This window comes from Eretmochelys imbricata, chromosome 13, assembly GCF_965152235.1.
Source record: "Eretmochelys imbricata isolate rEreImb1 chromosome 13, rEreImb1.hap1, whole genome shotgun sequence".
Lineage (NCBI taxonomy): Eukaryota > Metazoa > Chordata > Testudines > Cheloniidae > Eretmochelys > Eretmochelys imbricata.
The window spans coordinates 20,155,904-20,180,455 of record NC_135584.1 but is presented as its reverse complement, the minus strand read 5'-3'; the positions used below and the strand labels follow the sequence as shown (position 1 = coordinate 20,180,455).

The following is a 24,552-nucleotide window of genomic DNA, read 5'->3' as shown; positions in this document are numbered from 1 at the left end:
ATATCCCCTCTTATCTACTTTCTAAGATTAATGATCCCAGTCTTTTCAGTCTCTCGTGTTTTTCCAGTTACTCCCCCCACCACTCTCATGGCCCTTCATTTCTGCAATATCCTTTTTGAGATGGAGTGACCAGTACACTCAGTATTCCATATGAGGTTGCACCAGTGATCTCTGTTACATGGAAAATAAATTATGTAGAAAGAATGTTAAGGTTGCAGAGTCAAGCACTCAAGTTAGGAAATGCCAAAATTTAAGGTTGACAGTACAACCTTACCTTAGCACCCCATGTCATTGTGCATTCATTAGTCTATAATTCCATGATCACATTTCCCCCCACCCCAAACAGCGTTCAGCAAAGGCAGACACCCAGCATGGAACATGCCAGGCTATAGCTGTTTGGGCGAAGTTACAAGCAACTGAAGGAATGTGTCAGGCAACCTTAATTATAGGCAGCACTATCTGCTGTGCCTAGAATAATGTTATCCTGATATTTTCTATATTGGACATTCCATTCTTTATGCATCCTAACATGTTTGCTTATTTTGACCACATCTGTACATGGAACAGAGGTCTTCATGGAGCAGTATACAGTGACAAGTAGGCCCCTTTCGGGACTGCATGCAGCTAAGTTAGAACCAAGACAGTGATTTATTTTTTTCCCCTCCCGTACACATCACTTTGTATTTATCAACACTGAGCTTCATTTGCCCATTCACCGAGCTTCGTTACATCTCTTTGAAGTTCCTCACAGTCCTCCCTGGTCTTGACTAACAGACAACTGTGTCATCTACAAATTTTGCTGTTTCATGGTTCACCCCCCTTTCCAAATCATTAATAAGATACATTAAAACACTGGACCTAATACATAATCTTGGGCAGCCCGCTGTTAGCCTTGTGCCAGCATGAAAATTGACCATTCAGTCCTACCCTTTTCCATCTGCTAGTCAGTTTTCAGGAACATTATAGGCCTCCAACCCATCCATCCCTCCATTATTGCTGAAGATCAGCCTTAGGTCTAATCACTTACTGCCACTTATACAGAAGAAACCATTTCTTCTTGAAAGAAAGACAGTGACGAGCACATAGTGAGGGCAGGTGTATCAGCTGTTTATGGTGTCAACTACATGAACAAATAAAACATTACAGAACCCAAAGAACTTACTAAAAATGACAAGCTCTGATGATTCATCATGTCATGGAACACTACAACTGAACCAATCGTGTCTCCCTCCTCGCCACTCACAAGGAGAGGTTGTCATTCTACCACGTGCCCCCCTTGTTAACATTTTCACTACCTGCTCTCAGTGGTGAGGATTGTCAGAAGAGAGCTCACATGGACAGTGTTACATAGATGCAGTTCATTTATGGGGAAAAATCATTTTGCAAAGTTTTTGGTGCACAAAGAAAAAGTAACATTGGGCTTTGAATGCAAGTCAGTGTTGCTGTCTGTACACAGAAAAAATAAATAAATGCGTCCAATATATGTGGTGATGCATGTCAGGGTTGTAGTTGCTTTATCTTCAGAGCCAAGTGTTCTTCAGAGTCCCTCCTCTACAACAAATATACACTTTAGACATGTTAGACACAGAAGCTCAGTCTAAATTAGCCTAGAGTTCACATACCAATACTGAACTTGAATTAAGTGACCCGTGAGAGCAAGGAAACTGCATGACCAAACTTTATCTTACAAAGGGGTGCATAGAAGTTCTGGCCATTTCTTTTCTGTTACCAAACAGGAAAGCTGGAAGCTTCTGCTGGAGTTGTACTGGGATGGGGCATGATCACTGCTAATGGATCCAGATTAGAGGCTCTAAGATTCTAAGAGGATAATAGGTTAAGCCAGCGGTTCTAAAACTGTGGGGTAGGACCCCTAAGTGGGTCAGGACCCTATTTTAATGGCATTTGACTTGCTGGGGCAAAAGCTGAAGCCTGAGCCCCACCACCCAGGGCTTCAGCCCAAGGGCTTCAGCCCTGAGTGGTGGGGCTCAAGTTACAGCCTCCAGGGCTGAAGCTCTTGGGCACTGGCTTTGTCCCCCCGCTCGAGGTGGTGGGGCTCAGGCTTTGGTGGGGCTCGGGCAGGCTCTGGCTTCAGTCTCCCCTCCTGGGGTCATGTAGCAATTTTTGTTGTCAGAAGGTGGTCGTGGAGCAAGTTTGAGAACCACTGGGTTAAGCTATTCTGCAATCCCATGTGAAGGCATCAGGAATGATTTCATCAGATTCTATGAGGGCTACAAGGAAAGCCAGATTGCTTTATTTTTCACCTCCAAGTTGCCTCCCCAGATTTACATTGAAATTAACCCATTTAGCATTAATTTTTCTCTGGTACAATCATCAAGTTTTGGAAAATAGCAGGAGGCATCGATTCATATAAAGGAATTAAGTTTGAAGTCGGGGTCCAAGACAAAAACACACTCATTGCTTTCCCAAGTCCACCTTGACTAATCTTGACAAGACTTCTCTGGCGCTCACATTCCAGGCAGAAAGGGACCCTTCTCCACATTATACCCTGCCATGAGACCAGCTTCCGCACAGCCTTCCACACCTACCTGGGTCTCATAGGAGGAACGTTGCAGCACTGCTGTTAAGCGATGATTCGGTAGCCTGGTGTGCTTGGAGCACTGCAACCGCTTCCTCGATCTCACAAAGCAAAGCACAAGGTGGAGAGAAGTTTAGTTGCTCTGACACCTGGAAGCTTCCTACACAGGTAACAGTCAGGATACTCAAGGCTCCCAACTTGACCTTAGTATAGTTGTCTCTTCCAAGAGGCAAGTTAGTTAGCAGGGCTGCTATGTTTAATCAACATTGCATTTAAGTTAGATTATTTTTATTTTGAAGTCTGATTCCCCACTGCCTCAAAACTCCAGAAGTCACACTCAATTTGTTAGTCTCTAAAATGCCACAAGTACTCCTTTTCTTTTTGCGAATACAGACTAACACGGCTGTTACTCTGAAATCACTCAGACAGTAGATGAGCCTACTATAGCCAGTTCCTAGGTCTATGTGGAGTTCTGCCTTCTGTAATAACTTCAGAGGAGTCCCCCAACTACCTTGAGCACGACACGGACAGACAATGGCAGTCCTGACTGAAAGGATGGCAGTAGCTATCAGCACGTGCATCCCACATGCTCCTGCTGATCTTCTCGGCAGACAACAACCCACCTCCCTTTTCATACAGCTCTGCGCAGTCAGGGCACTTTGATGTCTTCTGAAGTGCCTGGTATTGGCCACTGAGACCCACTTCCTACGGAGATGACCCAGCAGTCTGATCCCACCTGATAAACCCCCGTGTTCATTTAAAAGGGAGACACAGGTGAAAAATATTAATCCTGCCTCCAGTAGCAACGAAATACAGCCAATCCGTTCAGGACAGAGGTTTTGATGGGACCCTGGGGCCAAACGTACACCAGATATGCAAGAAAAATATGAAAAATTTCACACAGCCAGTATTTTACCTGCTCAAAATTCAGAATAAAGAGGTTGCTGCTCAGACTGAATGTGTCAGACAGGACTGGAGTTTGCAGCAGCCTCAGATTTAGTAGATTCATTTTCATGGTATCCAGGGTCCTTTATGGGCTCTCTCTTATGTGAGTGATATTACAGGACTGGAGAAAGCAAAGTGTGGAGACCTGATGACCTACAGCTTCTAAAAAGTTCTAAAGGAAACAGCTTACAGCAGAATTTGCCTTCTGAGAGCTTGTTGCCCAATGACTACAAGCAAAGTCGCCAGGATCTTGTATTATTACAGACTGACCGAATAGCTTTTGACACTTCTTTAGCACAACATATAATCATAGGATATCTAGGAACTAGCTCTGTGTGAACAAAACCCTATAAACCTGCCCTTGTGTCTCCTTCACTTTATGATCGTGGCCCTTGGAATCCAAGATTTAAACCAGCAAGAATGGCCGCATTTTTAAGAGAAGGAGCCTGGAGTTACTTCACTTATTCAGGGAATATGCAAGCCCATAGTTTGGAATATGCAAATCTCTATCTGATTTGGTCTCTCCCTTTGCTTTCTGTGCTTTGCCATGTAGCCACCAGCCACTTGTCCACAAACAGGTTCCAGACACCCTCCAAATAACTGAGAGCCAAGTGGTTCCTTTAAGGTTTTACATGTGAACAAAACAGTCGTACTTAGAATATCAGACTAAAATGAGTACAATGCAAGCTGCTTCTGTCACGCGTGCTGGGAGATTGGCGGTTTCAGGGGGAAGCATGTACACATCATACAGCCAAAGCACAGTTTGGAATGGACAGACCCACATCAGAGAGATTCCAAACTGGAATAGCAGGGGATGTTTGCAGGACGGAGATGCAATGGCCAAGCTGTGTGGGGGGCGGGACCTAGTACAGCACCAACACATACACTACGTGGCTGTAGCCAGAGCTGATATTTTCATAAAGCACGGGATTCACTCAAAATGCCCTAACATTTAAGGACAGTGCATACAATACAGAGTCTGACCCCCAAACCCAGGATGAGTTTGACATGGGTTAAGTGAAGGATTAAAACATGAAAAATATGTTGGAATAAGACAACCAAACATTCAGACACAACAAATCTCTCTCTGACTTCTGAATATCCTTGTGCTATCTTCACTGTGGGACATCTCTTCGAAGCAAGTCGCATACTGCTCCAAGTCCCTTAACTCTCTCCAATCCCTCTGGTATCTTCTGGTCTCAGCTCTGCCAGCTTCTGGTTACCCCCAGCCAATCTCTCCCTACATGCACACTGACTTTGGTTCTCAAGAAGGCCTAAGAATCCTGGAGTTTCCTTATGGGAAAGAATCAGCCAAGCTATCATCCGTTCTTGATCACTGAGTATTTTGTCTCTAACAAGAGGGATTTAAAAAAAAAACCCCACAACCCTTCAGTTAAGTGATCGTCAAACTTCACAGCCTTGTAAAGGCCAGCGTGGCCATACCTCGGAGGGTTCCAAACATTTGTAGCCAGGAACAAACATGGAGCGTGTCCAGACTAGCCCTGATGTACTAAGTTCCTAGAGCTAATTGGCAATCAGTTAATGAGAGGTACAAAATGCTCCTCAGACAAACTCTGAAAGAACAAATCCTTGATTCTGCTTCTGCTGAAATCCTTATTTCTGCCTCTACTTCTGCAATATCTTCCCAATGTTTTTAGAACTCTGCTCTCTAAACTTCCAGAGCAGTCAGAATGCTGCAATCTTTACCGTCTTGATCCAGAAAACTAGGACATTCCCTGCCTCAACTCCCACCATGCTTCCTATCCATCTCCAAATGGATTTCAAAATTGGTCTCCTAGCTTCCAGAGAGCTGCTGCCTCTTCTAGCCTGGCCTCTTCTCCTCCCACAGTTCTGGAGAGTGAGGGGAAGGCGTTGCATTATCATTTGAGCTGCTTATTTATCAGGAGCTGTATCTGCTTTTCCATCTCTCACCCTAAAACAATGCTGACCCTTACCTCCCTGCAGCCCCTCTGCACACACACATTCGTTAGCAGCTTTACTATTTGCAGCACCAGATTCTTTCATTTTGTGACATGCATTGCATTGGAAACATTCATTCTTTAGAGCGTTGGCTACTTCCTACCTTGGAGTGGAGGGATTCTGGTGATTCTAGCATAAGCAGCAGCTCCGAGTTATCGATCTCTAGCAGCATTCCTGTGATCTTCCCAGCCAATGAGGCGTGCATGGCATGGATTAGGGGGTAAAGGCGTTCACCTGGTCACAACATCAAGGATAGCCTTACACATTATGGAAAAATCCAAGGCAACTTCAGACCTTTTTGATTCAACATCCTCTCTCCAGCCCTACCCAGCCTGCCCCCGCACAGAATGAGTCCCAGCTCCGATCTTCTCTCATCAGGGTAGGAGGGGTACAGATCAGGGAGATCACTGTTCACACACCAATGCTTCGCTGCAGAGGTGTTTGCAAGCACCCAGATCCCATGTTCCAAGAAAGCTTCCAATCCCTGCTGGGGGCGTGAATGCACAATCAGGACCTGTACCACTAGTTACATTTTCCTTGACATTGAACCACGGCGAGAGAATCTGGTGCTAAGATGAGGGGCCAGGAACAAGGACTTATAGCAGCCAGGTGCTGTGCAAGCTTCTCCTACACAGCTCTGCCAATACCCCTCAGTGCTGGGCTCCCCACACACAGCTTTGCCAATGCACCTCAGTCCCGAGCACAGCCATGTGCCTCCCTGCAGTTGTTCCATTCTCGGGCCTCTCTTAAGCAGAGAAGGGGTTTGTAACATGCACAGATTGGGATCTGGACGATTTCAAGACTGACAGTGAGCCCGGTGGGTTTGAGAGAAAGCTGAAATCAAAGCCCGCTGAAGTTAAAGGGCTGATGCCCTGACTCACTATGCCATTCGGCTTCCCAAGAACAGAGTCAGACATGGCTGCTAGCCAGGCACATTGTGCAAAATGGAGATGGTGTCAACACACAGCTGCTGAGACCTGTTCTACTTGTATGCTGAATGGGGCCGATTCTGGTTCCCAGCCTTTTGCTGCTTGAACAGGTGAGAAACTGAGTGTAGCAGCATCTCCAGCTGCAGCTCTTCAATCCTGCTGTTTCGCACTAGTCCCCATAAATCTGAAAGCCTTGGATTAAAATGTTTTTAGCTATGAGAACAGGGTGATGCTTAGGAGACCACATATGGAAAAAAGTTTGGAAGACTCTGGGTATTAACAAGAGGCATAGTTGCTGCTTCCTTTACAGTCTGTCATTGGGACACGCAGGCCAGAGCCAGAACCAGACTGCTAGAAAAGAACTATGTCAGCTTCTCTATCCTGCAGGAGCTGTGGTCACATCTGCACATGGAAGTGGATTTGGAACAGTTACTCAGGTGCCAACGTCACTAACACCTGTGAAGTGCCATCCAGGGCTAAGTAATGTTGTGTGAACAGCAACCAGTTTCACTGGCTGGAGAAAGGCAGCTTTATCCAGGTGCAGAGATACTAACCAATTAGTTGAGTGAGGAGCCCCACAGAGTTCCTTCCCCAAGACTGAGTAGAGCACTGCCCTGACTTTATTGGTAGCGTTTCTGGTTGGCATCCTTTCGTCGGTGAGAATTGGTAGTGTACCTAATGCGCTGAAAACAGGCCAAAAAAGGTTGCAAAGACCATGTTTTGGTAGAGCCACAAAAATAACCTGAGTCACTAGCATTTCTCTGGTGGAACTAGAATTTAGTAATCAAGAAACACAGCAGCAAAGCAGATGGCAGCTCAGGGAGAGCTTCCTGGATGCTGCAGAGAGAACACATGCAGGGAGCAAGGCTGCTGGCTGAAACTGGAGAGCAGCAGCCACCTGCTGCAGCTGGGCTGTATTGAAAGTGCAGCAAGCATTGAGAAAGGGAGAAGAGCACATCTCCCAGTACCCTTCCTGGTGGGTTGGAAAAGGGCAGCATGGAGAATATTAAGAGAGTCTGTTTCTAAGGGAGCTTGCTTGGAGTGCCAGTCTAGTGATGAAGGAATGGTCTCTGCTCAATTCTATATCTGGTTGACCCAAGTACCTGAGACAAGTGCTCTACCCATGGAACCGACAGCCAGGCCAGTCTCTCTGTAGCTAAGCTCTTTAGAGCCTGACAAGCATCCGGATGCAACGTCTCTGCACAGCTTGTGCTCATGCACCAGCACCAGCTGCTCAGTCAGCGAGAAGTCCCAGACTCCATGTGAAATTGAACACTTTGGCAGAGCCTGATCGCCTGCTAGAGACAGCCCCTGTGAGGTAAACAGCTGATTGACAGGCAACAAACTGCTCACCCAAAACCTGACAGGAGCAGTGAAGTGTGTCTTTGAAATTCAGGGGTGCCTGAAACATTGTCCCCATTGTAACCTGGCAGAGCGGGCAGGGTGGAGCTCTCCTTCGTGTTCTGAGCTCATAGGTTTTCCCTTAGCCTGGCCCAGGATGCAGTGACCCATCGCACCACTCCCACAGGCTATGGTACAAAGGACTACAAGCAAAAGCACTCCACAACACAGCCCAGATTTAACAAGAGTTTGTTTCTGTTGCCTTGGAGACTATCGCACAGGCTGTGGAAATCCCACAAGTGCCACATACGGGGCTAGGAAGAAACCTTGGGCTTGTTGACGTGCAATGCACACACAGTGCAGCAACAGCTCCAGTAGGTCAATATCCTCATTCTACCAGGGTGTAAAGGAACAGCTTCACCGGCACCTACCTAGCATTTGCTTCTGCTCCTGAGGAGGAGCTGCAGCGAGCATGGATGCAGTCAGAGGCTCCTGCCCATGAATATGAACAGCAGGTTCTCCAGCCTGAACAAAGTACAAGGGATAGAATCACTCAGAAGGACAGGAAGCAGCATTTGGGCTAATCAAGGTGCGCAAGTCATATTTTAGAAGCAAGGAGTCAGGGAAGAAGGGCACAGTCTATTGGGAGGGCTTGGTAGTTACAGCCTCTTTTCATCTGGGGATCTCAATCATTAACCGTAACCCCTATAAGGAAGGCAAGTCAGGGCTGGATGAAGGCAATCTGTGGCCTAGGCACATCAGGAGGCCTGGTCTGCACCTAACACGTAAGGTGACCCGGCTATGTCACTCAGGGCTGTGAAAAATCTCACAGCAATGGAAAACCCGCTTCCACCTACGCAGGAGGTGCCCACGCTCCAGTGCTCTGCAGCACTGCTTTGTAGAGAGGCCTGTTCTCCCCACCAAAAGGCAGGAGTGGCAGTGGGGGGGAGGCTTGCTTACCCAGCAGCAGCCTGGATGTGTCTGTGGGTGAGGGGTTGTGCCTTCTGCCCTCTCCTGCCACTCAGCTCTCAGCTGGAGTGGTGTTGGCAGTGCCCCTCAGAGCATGGGGTACTCCACGGAAGTGCATTGGGGGGACTATTCACACCTCTGCAAGCTAATGTGTACGGAGCCTAAAGCAAGGAGACTTCGCTGCATCGGTTATACTTGACTCATGTTTTCAAGCTTTTATTCACAATCATGAGGCTAGAAAGATAATTTCAGCTTTCATTAAAAAAAAAAAAAAATAGTGGTATTGTCTCACAACTCCAGCAGCTGGGTCCCTAAGCAGGAACCTGTAGTGCCTAGGTCTTAATCCAGCCCCAAGGCAAGTTACCCCCATTTTGCAGATGAGAAGCCTGAGCTGTGCTGATTGTGAGCTGCCCATGGTCACACACGAATCAATGGCAGAGCCAGAAGTGGCCCCAAAGAGCCTGGAATCCCAGTCCCCTGCCCTCATCACTAGAGCACAGCTCCATTAAATCACTGGCTTCTTTCAGGGCCGCCCGCACCTGGACTTCCCAGACAGCATCTCTCTAAAAGGCACAAGAGACTTGTTTTTAGCAGTGCTGAAAGCCATTTGAGGAGTCCCATTTTCAGTACTAGAGGAAGAGCTTCCCCATTCCCACAGAGGAGGAGATACTCAATTCCAGCTTTGCTACCAGCATTAAGAATCAACCCTGCTAAGTGGCAAGAGTCTGGCAGTTTCCAACTGGGCTGATAAGAGAGCAGAGTCATAATACAAAGAGAATCTGTACGCTTCAGGAGGGAGACTAAACTCAATCTCCTCTCCTCTCCCCTCCCATCCCTGGGGACTCTCGGTATCTGGGCTGGCCAGATTTGGCCCAGCTGATGGTCTCCAAGGAGGGTGAGGGCTGCACCAAGGTATCAAATGGAGGAGACTACAGCACATAGATGAGGCGTCCACCCAAGGCACTAGACCCAGCATGCAATGCTTTGCATTGATCTGAGTGGTCTGGCAGGTAAGGTCAAGATGCAGCTCTGTATGATTGGGTGCCTGCCTTTCCTATCTGCAGGCTTAACAGCCAGATGGTAGTGCTCAGTAGGCGATGCTTTAGCCACTCCCTCCTCTAACAGGACCACGCAAGATAGAGCAATTCCCTAAAGGTTAGGATTGCCAACTGTCTAATCACACAAACCCAAACACCCTTGCTCCGCCCCTTCTCAGAGGCCCCGTCCTGCTCACTCCATCACCCCTCCCTCTGCTCTTTGCTCTCCCCCACCCTCACTCGCTTTCACCAGGCTGGGGCAGAGGGTTGGGTGTGGGAGGGGATGTAGGGTGCAAGCTCTGGGAGGGAGTTTGGGTGCAGGAGGGGGCTCTGGGCTGGGGTATGGGAGTTGGGGTGCACAGGAAAGGGCGCAGGCTCTGGGAGGGAGTTTGGGTGCACGAGGGGGCTCTGGGCTGGGGAATGGGAGTTGGGGTGCACAGGAAAGGGTGCAGGCTCTGGGAGGGAGTTTGGGTGCAGGAGGGGGCTCTGGGCTGGGGAATGGGAGTTGGGGTGCACAGGAAAGGGTGCAGGCTCTGGGAGGGAGTTTGGGTGCAGGAGGGGGCTCTGGGCTGGGGCGGGGGTTGGAGTGCAGGAGGTGGTGAGGAGTGTGGGCTCTGGCCGGGCAGCGCTTACCTCGGGTGGCTCCCAGTCGCAGCACAGCAGAGCTAAGGCAGGCTCCCTGCCTGCCCTGGCCTCGTGCCTCTCCCGGAAACAGCCGACATGTCCCTGTGGCCCCTGGAGAGGGGAGGGGGGCAAGGGTTGCCGCACGCAGGCACCACCTCTGCAGCTCCCATTGACCACAGTTCCTGGCCAATGGGAGTTGCAGAGTCAGCGCTAGGGGCAGGGGCAGCGTGTGGAGACCCCTGCCCACCCCCAGGGGCTGCAGCAGGGGTGGTAGGTTTGTAGAAATTTTGGTGGTGCCCAGAACCCCCCCACCAAATGCTGCCCCCTACCTGCCTAAGGCTCTCTGAGGGAGTTTGGGTCGGGGGAGGAGGTCTGGGGGGCAGGCCTTGGGCTGGGGGAGGGGATTGGGGTGCAAGAGAGGTACAGGCTCTGGGAGCGAGTTTGGGTGCAAAAGGGGTGAGAGGTTGGGCTCTGGGAGGGAGTTTGGGTGAGAGAGGGGGTCTGGGGTGCAGGCTCTGGGACTGAGTTTGGGTGCAGGCTCCGGGCTGGGGCAGGGGTGCAGGAGGGGGTGAGGGGTGCAGGCTCTGGGCTGGGGCAAGGAGTGGGGGTGTAGGAGCAGGTGAGGGGTGCAGGCTCTGGGAGGGAGTTTGGGGTTGGGAGGGGTGCAGGGGTGAGAGCTGTGGGGTGGGGCTGGGGATGAAGGGTTTGGGATGTGGGAGGGGCTCAGGGCTAGGGCAGAGAGTTGGGGTGCGGGAGGATGAGGGCTCTGGCTTGGGATGAGGGGTTTGGGGTGTGGGAGGGTGAGGGCTCTGTCTGGGGCTGGGGATGAGGGGTCTGGAGTGTTGGAGAGGCTCAGGGCTTGGGCAGAGGGTTGGGGTGAGGGCTCTGGTTGGGGGTGCGGGCTCTGGGGTGGGGCAGGGCTGGGGATGAGTTTGGGGTGCAGGCAGGCTGACCCAGGGATGGGGCCAGAGAGGAGGACTCCCCCCAGCCCTCTCCCCGCCAGCAGCAGTGAGCTCTGTGGGAGGGCCCTCCCCTTTCCCCCAGCAGCACACCCACCCCACACCACTGTCACTGCACATGCTCCTAGGGCCCCTCTCAGGTCCAGGAAGCCTCCTCACCTCCCCTGTGGTGGGTGCCGGGTGGGGGGACCTGCCATCACATGTGCGCCTCCTCCCCTGCTGCTGCCCCTCACTATAGCCTCACTGGAGGGTAAGGGATGGGGCTGCCCCTTACCCAGCGTGGGGCAGGAGCGGTGATTGCGGGCGGGGGGGCCCCCTGTGCTGGTGAGGGTCCTGCCAGAAAAGGGAAGGGTCTGAGGTGGAAGGGCAGGGTAAGGGCAGCCTGCCCTGCCAAGAGTGGTTGGGGGACACTAGGATCCTGCGGTGGCAGTTGATGCTGGGAGCCAGCAGAGCAGAGTGGAGCTGCAGGGGAGAGGCAGGATACTCCTGGGGCACGGGGAGGTGCCTGGGGGCGGCAGGTGTGGCCAGGGGAGAGACCTGTCCCCGAACATTGGTGGATCCAGGCCCTGTGGCCCTGAATATTGCCGGAGCCTGGACACCACGGGCCCATATAACTCGCCGCCGCTGGGCTGCAGGGATGTGCCAGCCGCTTCTGGAAGCAGTACAGGGTCAGGGCAGGCAGGGAGCCTGCCTTAGCCCTGCTGCAACGCTGGACTTTTATTGGCCTAAAATCTTCTGATTATGCTTCAGTATCCTCCAGGAGATAGAGCCCAGTTCCGAGATACTCCCGGCGAAACCGGGAGGGTTGGCAGTCCTACTCAAGGTGCGACTCCATCCTTCCTCCACCTCCACCAGAAACTCTCTAGCAGCAGCAGCAGCAGAGTTCTCATCAAATGCAAATGGGAACACCAAAGGCCTTTCAGAACTTGGCCACCATCTTTGCCCGGCAGGGGCTCAGGAAACAAAGGCTATTTTTGGAATGGCCACAGTTCAGCATTCTATTCCGCTTCTCCCTCCCTGTGACTCTCGAGCAGAGCACTGGGCTCTGCCCCGCCGTCAGCACCTCTAGGACAAAATCCTGTGAATGGCTTACCTGTTGTACCAGCATAGGTGCCACGTTTCCCATCGGCTGGATGTTCCTCACCGCTGAGGAGTACTTATACTGTGGCACGCCCCGCAGCAGGGCTGGTGAGGCGGGCGCACGGGCACCAAGCGTCTGGGTCCCTATGTTGGCTGGAAGAGACACAGGAACATTAGCAAGGAAGAGATATGCCAATATGCCCGTGCACAGGCATGAATTCTACACCTGCCGAGAGCATGAAAGTAGCATGCCAAGCGGGGCACGTAAAATATGCCCCTCAACTTCAAAGCAACGTGCGGGTGCCATTCAAGTTCAAAAAGGCTACGTGCTCTCCTAGCGCAGGGTAATCAATCAGGGGAGTTGGGGGGATGTCAACGAATGGACCTGTCTTTTTCATTCCCCACCCACAGATCGATGCCTCTCAGCATCAGCAGCTGAAGGGCAGCACCAAGCCCTGGTACCAAGGCGCTTGCCCCAGGCCTCCTACTGCAAATGCATCAGCGAGGATGGCACAACGGTGCTCGCTCACAGCAGGAGCCACAGGCAGCATGCTGTCATTCGTGCAGGAGCAGGAGGCTGCCCTCCTCCTGCGGCCTGCCTGACTCCGCAAAAGGAAAGTACAGAAAAAGGACAAAGAAAACTGAGGAGAAACAACACTGATGGGACCCTCCAGCGCCCCCCCCCCCCCCCCCCCATGCTCGTGTGGGCTGTTTCCATTTCACATGGATTGTGGGGCCACCAGAACTCCCACTTCACCATTTGGGAGCAGCATTACAGCTTCCTCGTGCACCCTGCTCCAAAAACTCATTGGGGAACCACTTTCCTTCCCTTCAGCTACCAGAAGCCCAGAACCTTGCCAAAGAGAATGGACTCAACAAAGTGTCTCTGACACCAACTGCTTCACATCATCTGCTCGTTTAAAGAACAGAAAAGACCGAGGGCCAAATACAGAAGCAAGTCTAAGTGCCACAAAGACAGAGAGAGAGAATTTAGGCCAGTGCAATTCCTGGCAACTCCCGCCAGTAAATTACATATCTTAGACCACCTGAGACTTGTACCTCTTACCAACATGCAGCTTCTGCCTCACCCCCTTTACACATCACCTAGAATTTGGCCAACTAAGTCCAAGTGTGAGAGACTGACCTGGTGTAACTAACACACTAAGGAGCCAGAAATGCAGAGAGTAGCAAGGAAAGCAACTAAGTCCTACATACACATCACCCCCAAAGCTGGCCCTCAGATTGTGCTGTTGAACCTGCTAAACCTCCGCCACCACATCACTTATGCTAGTGAAAAGTGACTAGGTAAACTGACTGACAAGCCACTGAGTCTCTCTCATAGGTATCCTTGACTTGGATACCTAGCACAAGAGGCCAAGACAGTCAAACCCCATTCCCCAATCCTGCAGAAGCAAGAGCTGCCTGTCAGTAGATGAGCCCAGAGGGGATGAACTAGATGCAGTCCTGGGCAGGCACTCACTGCTCAGAGGAAACCCTGAGAGCAACAGCCAAACCAAATCTAAAGGCACAAGATTAGCACAGAGCATTTTCAGACCATTCATCCCGGTCAGTCTCCACCATAAGCACTGGCAATTTTTATTTTACTTGGAATCTCAAAACCTTTGTTGTTGTTTAACTGGAGCCATTAAAAACCACTTCCTTTGTCCAGCGAATCCCTTCAAATCTGTTTTTGCCTGGAGAACACACTTTGCCTGAATGTTAAATCTCGGACTGTGGTCATTACTACTGAACAGCACATGGTGGGACCAATCAGGATCAGGGTCCTTTTGTGCTAGGCACCGACCCAAAGACAACAACATTCCCTGAGAACTACAAACCCATGCACTACTAGTGCTGTCTGAGGCCTTGTCTACACTACGCATGAAAGTCTTTCTAAGCTATGCAATTTGAGTTACATGAATAGCGTAATTCAAGTTGACGTAGCTTAGATCTACTTACTGTGGGGTCCACACTATGCAATGTCGACGAGAGACAGTCTCCTGTCGACTCCCGACTCTTCTCGATCCAGTGGAGGACAGGAGTTGATGGGAGAGCAATTGGTGGTTGATTTAGCGGGTCTTCACTAGACCCGCTAAATCAACAGTCAATCCTCCGGTAAGTGTAGACAAGCCCTAAGTCCCTTGAGTCCATTGGGGACACAGCACACTATGCCATTCTCCTGCAAGCTTTTGGGGCAAGGTTCTTACCTACACTCCAACTTCAAAGGGAGAGAGGGCAAGATTTTCAAAATCCTCCACTGCCCCCCCCCACCCATTAATAGGCTCGATAGAATTTCTATGTCTTTATTTTTATAATTTTGACAGGTAATATCAATGTTTACTGAGAAAGATTAAATAATTTCCCATACCTGTGAAAATTTAAATGACAGTAGATGCTGAGATTCAAAAAGTTAAGTATTATAACCATTACAAATTGTCAACATCACATGTCAAAATAGACAAAGTCATTAGCTGGAAATCAAATTCTAAAGTTCTCAAGCAGTATTATTCTAATTTTGCCTATCTGCAAATTTTGATCATCATCAGTGGAAATATTTCTCTGTCAGTCTGTGTGTGTACTGTGAAATCGAGGTTTATCGACATTTACCGACAAAAATCTAATCCTCCCAAGCCTACCCATGAACAACTGCACAAGCCAACCCTTCCTCCAAAAGGCAGAGAGAGAGAGAAACAAAGAAGATTGGGGCCAACACCCTCCTGGACACGTATTCACTAGATACTTCTAGCCCACTGCCTCCTCGACTTACCCACTCTCTGGGCATGCGGTGGTACTCGGGGCACCTGGGTGGATGCTTGTCTCATGGTGCTGATGTTGGATAGCAGGCGCCTGGGTGGAGCTGCTGCCCTCAGGATTGGGGTAGCCGTGTGGTAGGTGGCTGTAATGATTGAACACGCTGTAAATTTCCCGATGATAAAGACATGGAAGGAAACATCTGTACTGGGACGTGAGCCCGAACAGGCAGTGTTCACCGGTAGGGTGAGAGAACGAAGGGTTTGACACGCAGACAAGAGGGGAGGCCTTTTCTCTTACTCGATGCAATGCAGGCAGGTTTGCCTCCCAATGCTTATTGCCTGCAGGTGACCCACTAACCAACAGGTTCCCCCTAGCTGCATGGTTTGTGCTGCTTTTAGAGAGCGTTCAGTCCTAAACTACCCCATCACCAGAAGGAAAACACCAAAACCACACACCAAGCTGCGCAGAGCAGACACAAAAGCACGCTGTCGCTCCCCTCCACCACACACGCACTGCCCATCACAGGGGGCCAGAGGGGGCACAGCAGATTTAGATTCACTCACAGGGAGGCCTGGAGGGCTGCGTGCTCCACCGAGGGGCAGGACGGACTGGGGCAACTGGGCTAGGACTGTAGAAAGTAGCTCTGGTTTGTGGCTATGAAAGGAGCAGAATACAGAGTGTCTCACTCGCCAGTGTGAGTCAGTTAGTAGAACCCTACAGCAGCGGCAACAGGGACTGTGACTCGGGAACTGCAGACGACTGGACGAACGGATTGAAGCAGAGATCAACAGATCCCTTCATGAAATTGGCAGCAGCATGATTCAGACGCTTCCATAAGTTACCGACATGTCTACAGACCCAGGACCCATTAATGCCCAGTCTGGAGGCTAGAGAAATGTTAGTACCCAGGTAAGCAGGCCAGTTAGGGCTAGGATATCCTGAGGGACTGGAGTCATTAGTAACTTCTGGCACAACGATAAAGGGGGAAAGCCCCAGATGGCAAGTCTGGTGAAATTTCTAGAGGGAATCACAGCTCTGGGGTTAAAAGCAGAGGACAGGCCTGTGATAATTCAGATATTTAAACACCGAGCGTCTCAGTAATCTCTCTATAATGCCAGTCACGCCAATGCATTCTAGGCATTTATACCACATGCAGTGCCGTGTCCTCAAGTGTTTTACAGACCCATTTCCTGTTGCCTCCCTTCCTGTTGCCTGTACATCTTCCAGCCATCCCATTCCTCTGCTCCTCCCACTCACCTCTGCACCTTCTATGCCACCCCAACACATCAACTCACTCCCTCTCGGCTAAAAAGCAAACCCATTCTCCACGTGCCTACACCTGCAACACCCTTCGTCTGCGAGGCCTTTCAACAATAACCCACTCAGTATGCCACTCACAGGAAGCTCACTTGAATCTCACTGTCTGTACAAAGTGGACAAGATTTTTTAAAAATGGGTGCCCAACATTATGGATCCGGGTGCCTCTTTAGGTATGTAACTACATGGCCTGATTTTCAGAATTGTTGAGAAGGCAGCAGCTCCCAACACTTCTGGGGAACACAAAAGCAAAAACAGTCCATTCATTTAAGGGTCGACACATGGACTTAGGAGCCAGATTTAGGCACCCAGTTTTGAAAATTTTGCCCATTGTGTTTACACACTGTACTATGTACACCAGGTAGATTGTAAGCTCTTCGGGGGCAGAGACTCTTCAGTGTCGGCAGTGCTCGGCATGCCGACAGTGCTCAACCAACACCACAAGCACGGGGGCAAACCGGAGTCAGGCGTCCTGTGGCAGAGTAGCCCATCTGATAAGCAGACAGATGATCAGGACAGACTCTAATGGTAACCAATTCTGCATCAGCTTGGCGTGCCAGGGGTTGAAGGACGGCGAGGCTGAGCGCTTGGAACAGAGCAGCACTCAGAATGACACCTGTAGCTCTGACATCCCTAGAATGACAATCTTTGGTTTGTCAACTTTAGGGTCCCAAAACAAGCTATTTGGTTCAATTATTCTCAGTGCTGAAGATGCTGAGGTGCCAAAGAATCAAATACACCCCTCCCATCCCAAAGGCAGGTGAGTCTGGCCCGAGGCAAGCTCCTCAGACTCCCTATTGGTCTGCTGATGAGCCCCTCCCAGAGGGATGGATGGGGCCTCACCTGTGGGATGGCAGGCAAGAAGTACCCTGTGGGCGCCTGGAAGGAGCCAAGGAGAGGGCCAGGCAGGGCCCTCATGGTGGCCAGTCTCTGCATATACTGGTTGGTGAGAATCGCTTTTCTTTCCTCCTTTCTTTGAGCGAGGGCGACGTACAAAGGCTTGGTGCTGACGATCCGTCCGTTCATTTCCGTCACGGCCTTGGTAGCCTCTTCTGGGGAGGAAAAACATACAAACCCAAACCCTTTGCTGTGTCCACCCTCTGTCATCACCTAAAATTAGATTAGAACACAACAAAGTCCACTGAATGCCAGGCACTCCATCCGCATATCACACAGAGCTGTCATCACAGGTGGGGACGTGAGCAGGGAGGGAGACAGTGGACAGCAGCCAGCCTCAGAGGCAACCGACAGTGTGGCCTGAGGCTCTAGGGGCTGCGTGGGACTGATTTCTTTCAAGCAAGGTTGGAGGCAGGAGCCCTGGGTGCAGCCATCATACAGTGTAAGTCACATGTAATAATCAAGGGTGATTTTTTCTAAGTGTCTATTTCTAGCACCTATTCCCAGCTGACTTCAAAAAACAACAGCTCTAGTAGCAGCCTAGCATGCGGTCACATGCAGTTGAGGTGGGGGACACATCGTAGCTGGATTCCTGACCCGAGTTCCCTGGGCTAGCAGGGGCTGCGAGCACTGCAGAAGCACCAGATAAGAGTCTCCCACAGCAGCAGGGAGTATTAGTGATTTATTTGCATAATCTGAAAAGCTACAGGCGACAATGCAAGCCAGTCACAACTCAAGGGCTGGGGACTGAGGCTTACGCAGATCCAAAGTCTAGGACTTGCTATGTTCAGTACCAGTGCCCCATAAAGCACCACCAGATTGAGATCAGTGGCCATTTAGGATCTAATGCCTTGTGAATTAGACTCCCCGTGGTAGCCCAGTTCTCTTACCTTTGCACTAGTAATGGTACCATATGGAGAGAACTCCTTCCTCAGCCGCTCATCATCAATACCATCATCCAGGTTCTTCACATATAAATTCACTCCCTAAGAACAGACAGTGCTATAACTAGATTTCTCCAAAAAGGTACAGCAAACATCCCAAAACTCAGGATGGCTACAGAAGGCCCACAATAAATGTTCCATTAGGAACTTGTTCTGCTGTGTCTTACTGACTCCTTCCCAGAAGGCCATATTTGCAACTAACTATTAATACAAATCCTCCCTTTTTTTCTGGGCATAAAAGTATGTGGCAGATACAGTGAAGTCACTGACTTCCCGTGGGGGTTTAGGACCACACTGGTTTTATACACTCCTCACTTGTAGGTGTCGCCTATAAGTCATGCCCCGGAGGAGCGTGTAACGCACGGAACTGGACTGGCTCCTTTAAGGATCCAGTGCCACAAATGCAGATATATGAAATCCCAGCACACTGGGCAAGCAAGGAGGCTCATTTCCCTGAGAGAGATGCTAGCTGCCATTGGGATTTTCAAAAGTGCTCACTCAGCAACGGCCATGCCTTTGTATCTGGAATGCCTGAAAGCTTCCCTTTGAGACTAGGAGGCTCAGCAGAGACATCCCATGCTGTTACTCCATCCGGCAACCGTGCCAGAAAGCAAACAGGCACATGGCATGAGGCACCTCCATTTCTTTCCCATTACCTGGTATCTGCTCACTCTTTCCTGTTTGATCTGTTCAAATTTACGCTTCAGTTCACTCTGACGCTCCATCCTCTTCTGAGCTCGGCCAACGTACACCATCCGGCCATTGATCTGCTTCCCATTCATGTCTGCCACAGCCTGCCAGGAGACGATCCCAAGTCTAAGCACAAAAAGAAACCACAGCCCCAGCACCCTTCCAGCCCCCTTGGTGTAGGCTTTATTTTCCCCCACTGCTATTAGAGATCTTTCAAAATAAAAGGTATAAAAGCAGCTTTGCTTCCAAGTTTGGATAACGCAGGGCAGATAAGAGCTTCCCTTTGCCTAGGATGACTGCCCAGACAGACTCACTGGCCACCCAAACACACGTTGTTAACAAGAAGCTACAGGACTTGGAAGTTATGGAATCTTTCACACTAACAGATCGGTTAGTTGCATTTCAGCAGCTGGCACCAGTCAACTCCTGCTCATGAGAATAAAGGCCCAGCCAGGCCTCTAAATGTCACAGATTCAATTAAATATATAAAGCAAAGACCCTCTTGCCTTCTGGGCTTCTTCGTGCTTCTCAAAGTTGACAAACCCGAACCCTTTCGAGCGACCGGTATCGTCCATCATAACTCTGACGCTCAGCGTCTTCCCTGCAAACAGAAGAGTGCAGTGCCTGAAAACAGCCTGGAGCAGAAAGATACTGTCCACCAAGGTCTCTGCTCACAGCTTGAGGCAATCACCCCTGCCTCCTCCGCCCACAAATCTCCTGCTTTGTTAGACCACAGGCCAGTGCTGAGTGATGTGGGGGCAGTGGCAGCAGCCCAAGGAGATCCACATGTCAGGGTGACTCCAAAAATACACTGGTGCAGAATGGGGGCGATGACAAGTGTCTACTGCAGTGTGGACGTTCCTCTGCCAGCTAAGGCATCCTGGCTAACAGGAGTGACACAATGCTGGTAGATACAGGCACCCCAACTCACTAGCTTGGTTTCTCCAAGCCCTCCCCACTAGCAAGGTTCTCACAGGAGCTATACAGCCAGACGAGTCATAACCCAACATATCTACTGGTTGGCACAGCAGACCTGGGTTCTGTTCCTGATGCCCAAGGTTACACAGTAAGACAAGTTCTGGTGCCTCAGGTTCCTCATCTACAAAACTGAGACAAATATTCCCATCTACCTTAGTGTGAGGAATCTAGTCACAGAAACACAGCCTTTGAGAAGCACAGATGAAAGGCACTACAGAAATCCTAGATTATTTAGTATTTCTCAAGTACCAACAGTGTGCTCAGGACTCAACATCGAACAGACCTTGTTCCAGGAACCACAGAGACAGTCACAACCCACTGAGAGACCCAGAGGAAAGAATAACTTTTGCTTTTAAATTCAGACTAGTAATTTAAAGAGATTTAAAGGACATTTACCTTTCTGTAACTGGATTCCATTCTCTGGCACAGCTCTGAGAAGTTCTACTGACTCACTTGTCTGGGGAGGGCAATTGTTTGTGGTTTGTTTTGAAAAGCAAGTTTGTTTTGAAAAGCTACCAGTCATCCTCCATCATCATGGTCAAGAGCAGGTAATCAGTGATTAAATTAATGACAATTCTGCAAAGCTGCACGAGACCACTGCAGTCATTTGGAATGACTGGTGATCTCCTCAGCTGGGTTTGTTCTTGGATAAGTGTTACCACTAAAACTATTATATAAATAAGAGAAGAGATCTAACTCCTCACTCAGGCTCTTCCCCTTGAACATACTCCTTGGTCCCACTGCCTCCAATTCACCATCCACTGTGCAGATTTTGCTGTAGAAATGCTACTCACCAAACTTGGAGAATATTTCCCGCAGTCTGTCATCATCCATATCATCCCCAAAGTTCTTGATATAGACATTGGTGAATTCCATCGCTCGTGCCCCAAATTCTGCCTCCCGCTCTCTGCGGGATTTAAAATGGCCGACAAAGCTGCAGAAAGTAAACGGAGGAACGTGAATCTTCACCAGACATCCATTGGCCAGGGGAAAAAAGACATGGGAGCCAGCAGAGTTGCTTCTAATGGTGACTGTCGCTTTATCACTAGTAAAAAGAAAAGGAGGACTTGTGGCACCTTAGAGACTAACCAATTTATTTGAGCATGAGCTTTCGTGAGCTACAGCTCACTTCATCAGATGCATACCGTGGAAACTGCAGCAGACTTTATATATACACAGAGAATATGAAACAATACCTCCTCCCACCCCACTGTCCTATTGTTTCATATTCTCTGTGTATATGTAAAGTCTGCTGCAGTTTCCACGGTATGCATCTGATGAAGTGAGCTGTAGCTCACGAAAGCTCATGCTCAAATAAATTGGTTAGTCTCTAAGGTGCCACAAGTCCTCCTTTTCTTTTTGCGAATACAGACTAACACGGCTGTTACTCTGAAATTTATCACTAGTAACGACTGTGTATTTTTGCATCTCAGCAACCTGAGCAGATCCTACTTGCACACTCCCCCTATCCCCACAGACACTGACTATTGTTACTTAACATTAATGCTGCAGTAGCACCCGGAGGCCCTAGTTAGCACAGGGCCCCCTTCGCTGGGGGCTGTAAAGACACAGAACAACAGACGGTCTCTGCTCCAAGGAGCGCACAATCTAAGAGCCATCTCATACCAGGCATTGCTCAGGGGATCTCACCGGATCAAGCAGATCCTAACGGAATTCAATTATTTGCCTTCTCCCCCTCCTAGATGGTGTACGGTCTGTGTACCCTCCTCCTGCAGGGCCAGCTCCACCCTCAGAGGATCCCTGCCCCCGCACCCCAGCTGGGCAGCAATGACAATACACAGGCAGCGATCTAGAGCTCACTAGATCCAAGAACGCTGAGGACCTTCACAGGAGGGGAGGGGAAGAGAGGACTGGAGAAGGCTAAATCCTCTTTCTTCCACGTTCTCTTAAACTGAATTCTTAGGGAGTCAGGGACCAGTACAGAGCTCTGGACATCTGCAGTGCTGCATCACCAACATGATGTATGCCTGCTCTCACCTGGACTAGGGATTTGTTCGCCCTGTGCCAGCAGCTCTCAGCCTCCATACAATCCTACCAGGATCATCAGCATAACTCCAAAGCCCAGTGAAAAAAGGGCAGAAACAGCATAGGCCCTAACAAGGAGCATGTTTGCCCACTGAGCAATGCTGATTATGCTACACCACACTGAGCAAATACCGATAACCAAGAGTCTAGTTACTATACAAAGGCCACATTCAGAGAGGGCTATTGAAGGGAGAAGCAGCACAAAATGAGGATCCCCCCCTCCCCACTTACACCTTGCGGTCATTGAGCAGCATCCCGTTCATGGTGTCAATGGCCCGATTTGCGGCCTCATGGGTCTCAAAGTGAACAAAGCCATAACCGCGGGATCCGTTCTCATCACAAACCACCTGCCAAGAGAGAGGCAGAGCCAGACACTGAAGAGCCCTGAAAAACAGAAGGCAGACCTCCCCTACCCCCTACAAGCCCGGGCAGAAATCCCTAGCAGCCACCCATGCCAAACCCAAGTCCCATTGCCAAGGAACATTCAGCCTCACTGTCATCTGCTTTTCACCAAGCTACAATACCTAGAGCCCCATGTTCATGGCACACTGTCACGTGGGGAGATAAGAATATAGGTCACAAGCTCAGCTTCCAGGGTTGACAGAAGCTAGAAACATCATTGAGGAAATGTGCTGAGCACCTGAGATAGGAAGTGGTCTGCACTGCTCTCAGGAGATCCCTTCTAGCCGAGTGAGAGTGCATCAGCTCTGGAGCAAGTTGCGTCCAGCTTCCTTTGCCAGTGGAAATAAGATAGCAGTGGTCCTCCCCAATAACCCTTTAAGTCTTCTATTCACTTAGCGGGTGAAAATTTAAAGAAAACCACACAAAGCGATGCAAAGAGAATTCAGATCTCAACCAGTTTGACAACCCTTGTAACAAAGTGCAGGCAAGTCCTAGGATAAATCTTGTTCTTGCAGCGAAAACATACGTACCTTGCAAGAAAGGATATTCCCAAAGGCTGAGAATGTATCGTACAAGGCTTTGTTGTCAATGGAGTCATCCAGATTCTTGATAAAGACATTTCCAACCCCTGATTTCCTGAGGCCAGGATCTCGCTGGGACCACATGATTCGAATGGGCCGACCTTTGATCACTTCAAAATTCATGGTGTCCAAGGCCCTCTCAGCTGGCAGGAAACATGCACATTTATTATGAACAAGTGAAGACAATTACAAGGAGAGAAGAATTGTGACATGGCCTGACATTCCACCTACTGTAACACTGGCTGTCTGCATGATCAAATTGTTACAAGGAGCAGGGAAGTGTTATTTTCTAGCCTCAGCGTTGGGAAAAAGACCCCATTAAATCACAACCAGAGAGGCAGCCTAGGAGCTATATTGCAAGCCAGGTTCCAAGCCACCGTAGACACACCAGACAGTCCTCTAGTAACGTACAACAGAGGAGTCAGGCGATGGGCTCTGATCATGTAGCTGCCCAAGGCTCATCTACAGGAATCTGAGAATCCTTCTGCCCATTAGCACTGAAGAAAACTCCCCATTTGTCATTCACAGTAAAATGGAACAAAGTTGTTTCTGCTTTGAGCAATAGAGGATTTCAGTCTCCAGTGCTACCGACCTGGCACCCTTCACCAGCTGTAACCTCATTCCAAAAATCAAAGGTGTCTTAGAGGTTTCGCCATTTACTTCAGCAACATCTTAGTTAAAATGAGAACAAATCCTGCCTAGCAGTTCTGATGCTAGAAAATGAGAGTCCTGTACAGTTTGTCACTGTCATCGTGAACACACACACGGCAATACTACTTTCCCCTGCTCTGCTCTCAGAGGAGGACAATCAAGTCAAATGTACCTTTGAGCGCTTGGAGGAAGGTTATTCATGTATGTTGACTTTTTCACCTGGGTACAAAACTCAACTGTAGGGCCCCTGGTGTCTCCCCTCCCACCCTCTATCTAGGCGCACACATGTGATCAGACACTCAGATACCACGCTGACGGGCACCATGTAAGAACCCAGGATCGGTTTAGACTAGATCCAAGTGAAAACAAAGCATTAAGTCAGCATTTATTTTAAACCTGGTAGCCTTAACGTGACCCATGTAATCAGCCCTCACACCCCATCCCAAACCACAGATTTAAAAAACAACTTTCCATAGGTTAAGTTTTATCAGGCTTACCATCAGCAGGCTGCTGAAAATTTATGTAGGCATAACCGAGCGATCGACGCGTGGCAACATCCCGACAAACTCTGATGGACATGATCGGTCCAGCAGGTGAGAACTTCTCATACAGCATGGCTTCGGTCACATCTGTGTGAAGATCTCCCACATACAAAGAAGCTAATGGATATCCAGGGCCACTAGCGTTCATGGTCGACCGCAAAGCTTAACTTTAAAGTGAAGCAAGACCAAGTTACTGTCTGTGGCACAGAGGATATTTTTGTGCCAAGATAATAGAATATGGACTTTGGTCACATGCAGTAACCACCAATTAAAGTCTCATCCCAAACCCCCAGTTGCCTAGGAAGAAGTTGGCTGCAGTGCAGAATCCAGAATCCATACGTTCTCTCTAG

General features: G+C 49.6%; 1 protein-coding gene across 2 annotated transcripts; it reads right to left on the bottom strand.

Moving 5' to 3' along the window:
- Positions 1 to 1,102: 1,102 nt before the first annotated feature.
- PABPC1L (poly(A) binding protein cytoplasmic 1 like) lies at positions 1,103 to 24,350 on the bottom strand. 2 transcript variants are annotated; one of them, XM_077832311.1, is made up of 14 exons: positions 24,158 to 24,350; positions 22,959 to 23,152; positions 22,258 to 22,373; positions 20,775 to 20,914; positions 19,509 to 19,603; positions 18,969 to 19,106; positions 18,259 to 18,354; positions 17,315 to 17,581; positions 15,718 to 15,808; positions 15,168 to 15,296; positions 12,414 to 12,553; positions 8,163 to 8,256; positions 5,565 to 5,695; positions 1,103 to 2,637 (listed from the first exon to the last, which is right to left on the bottom strand). In XM_077832311.1, the coding sequence occupies exons 1-14, from the start codon at positions 24,348 to 24,350 to the stop codon at positions 2,554 to 2,556; spliced, it is 1,908 nt and encodes a 635-aa protein (XP_077688437.1). In that variant the 3' UTR covers positions 1,103 to 2,553. The 2 variants fall into 2 exon arrangements, with proteins under 2 accessions (XP_077688437.1, XP_077688438.1); XM_077832312.1 differs by having other exon boundaries at positions 1,103 to 1,551.
- Between the last annotated feature and the right edge of the window lie 202 nt (positions 24,351 to 24,552).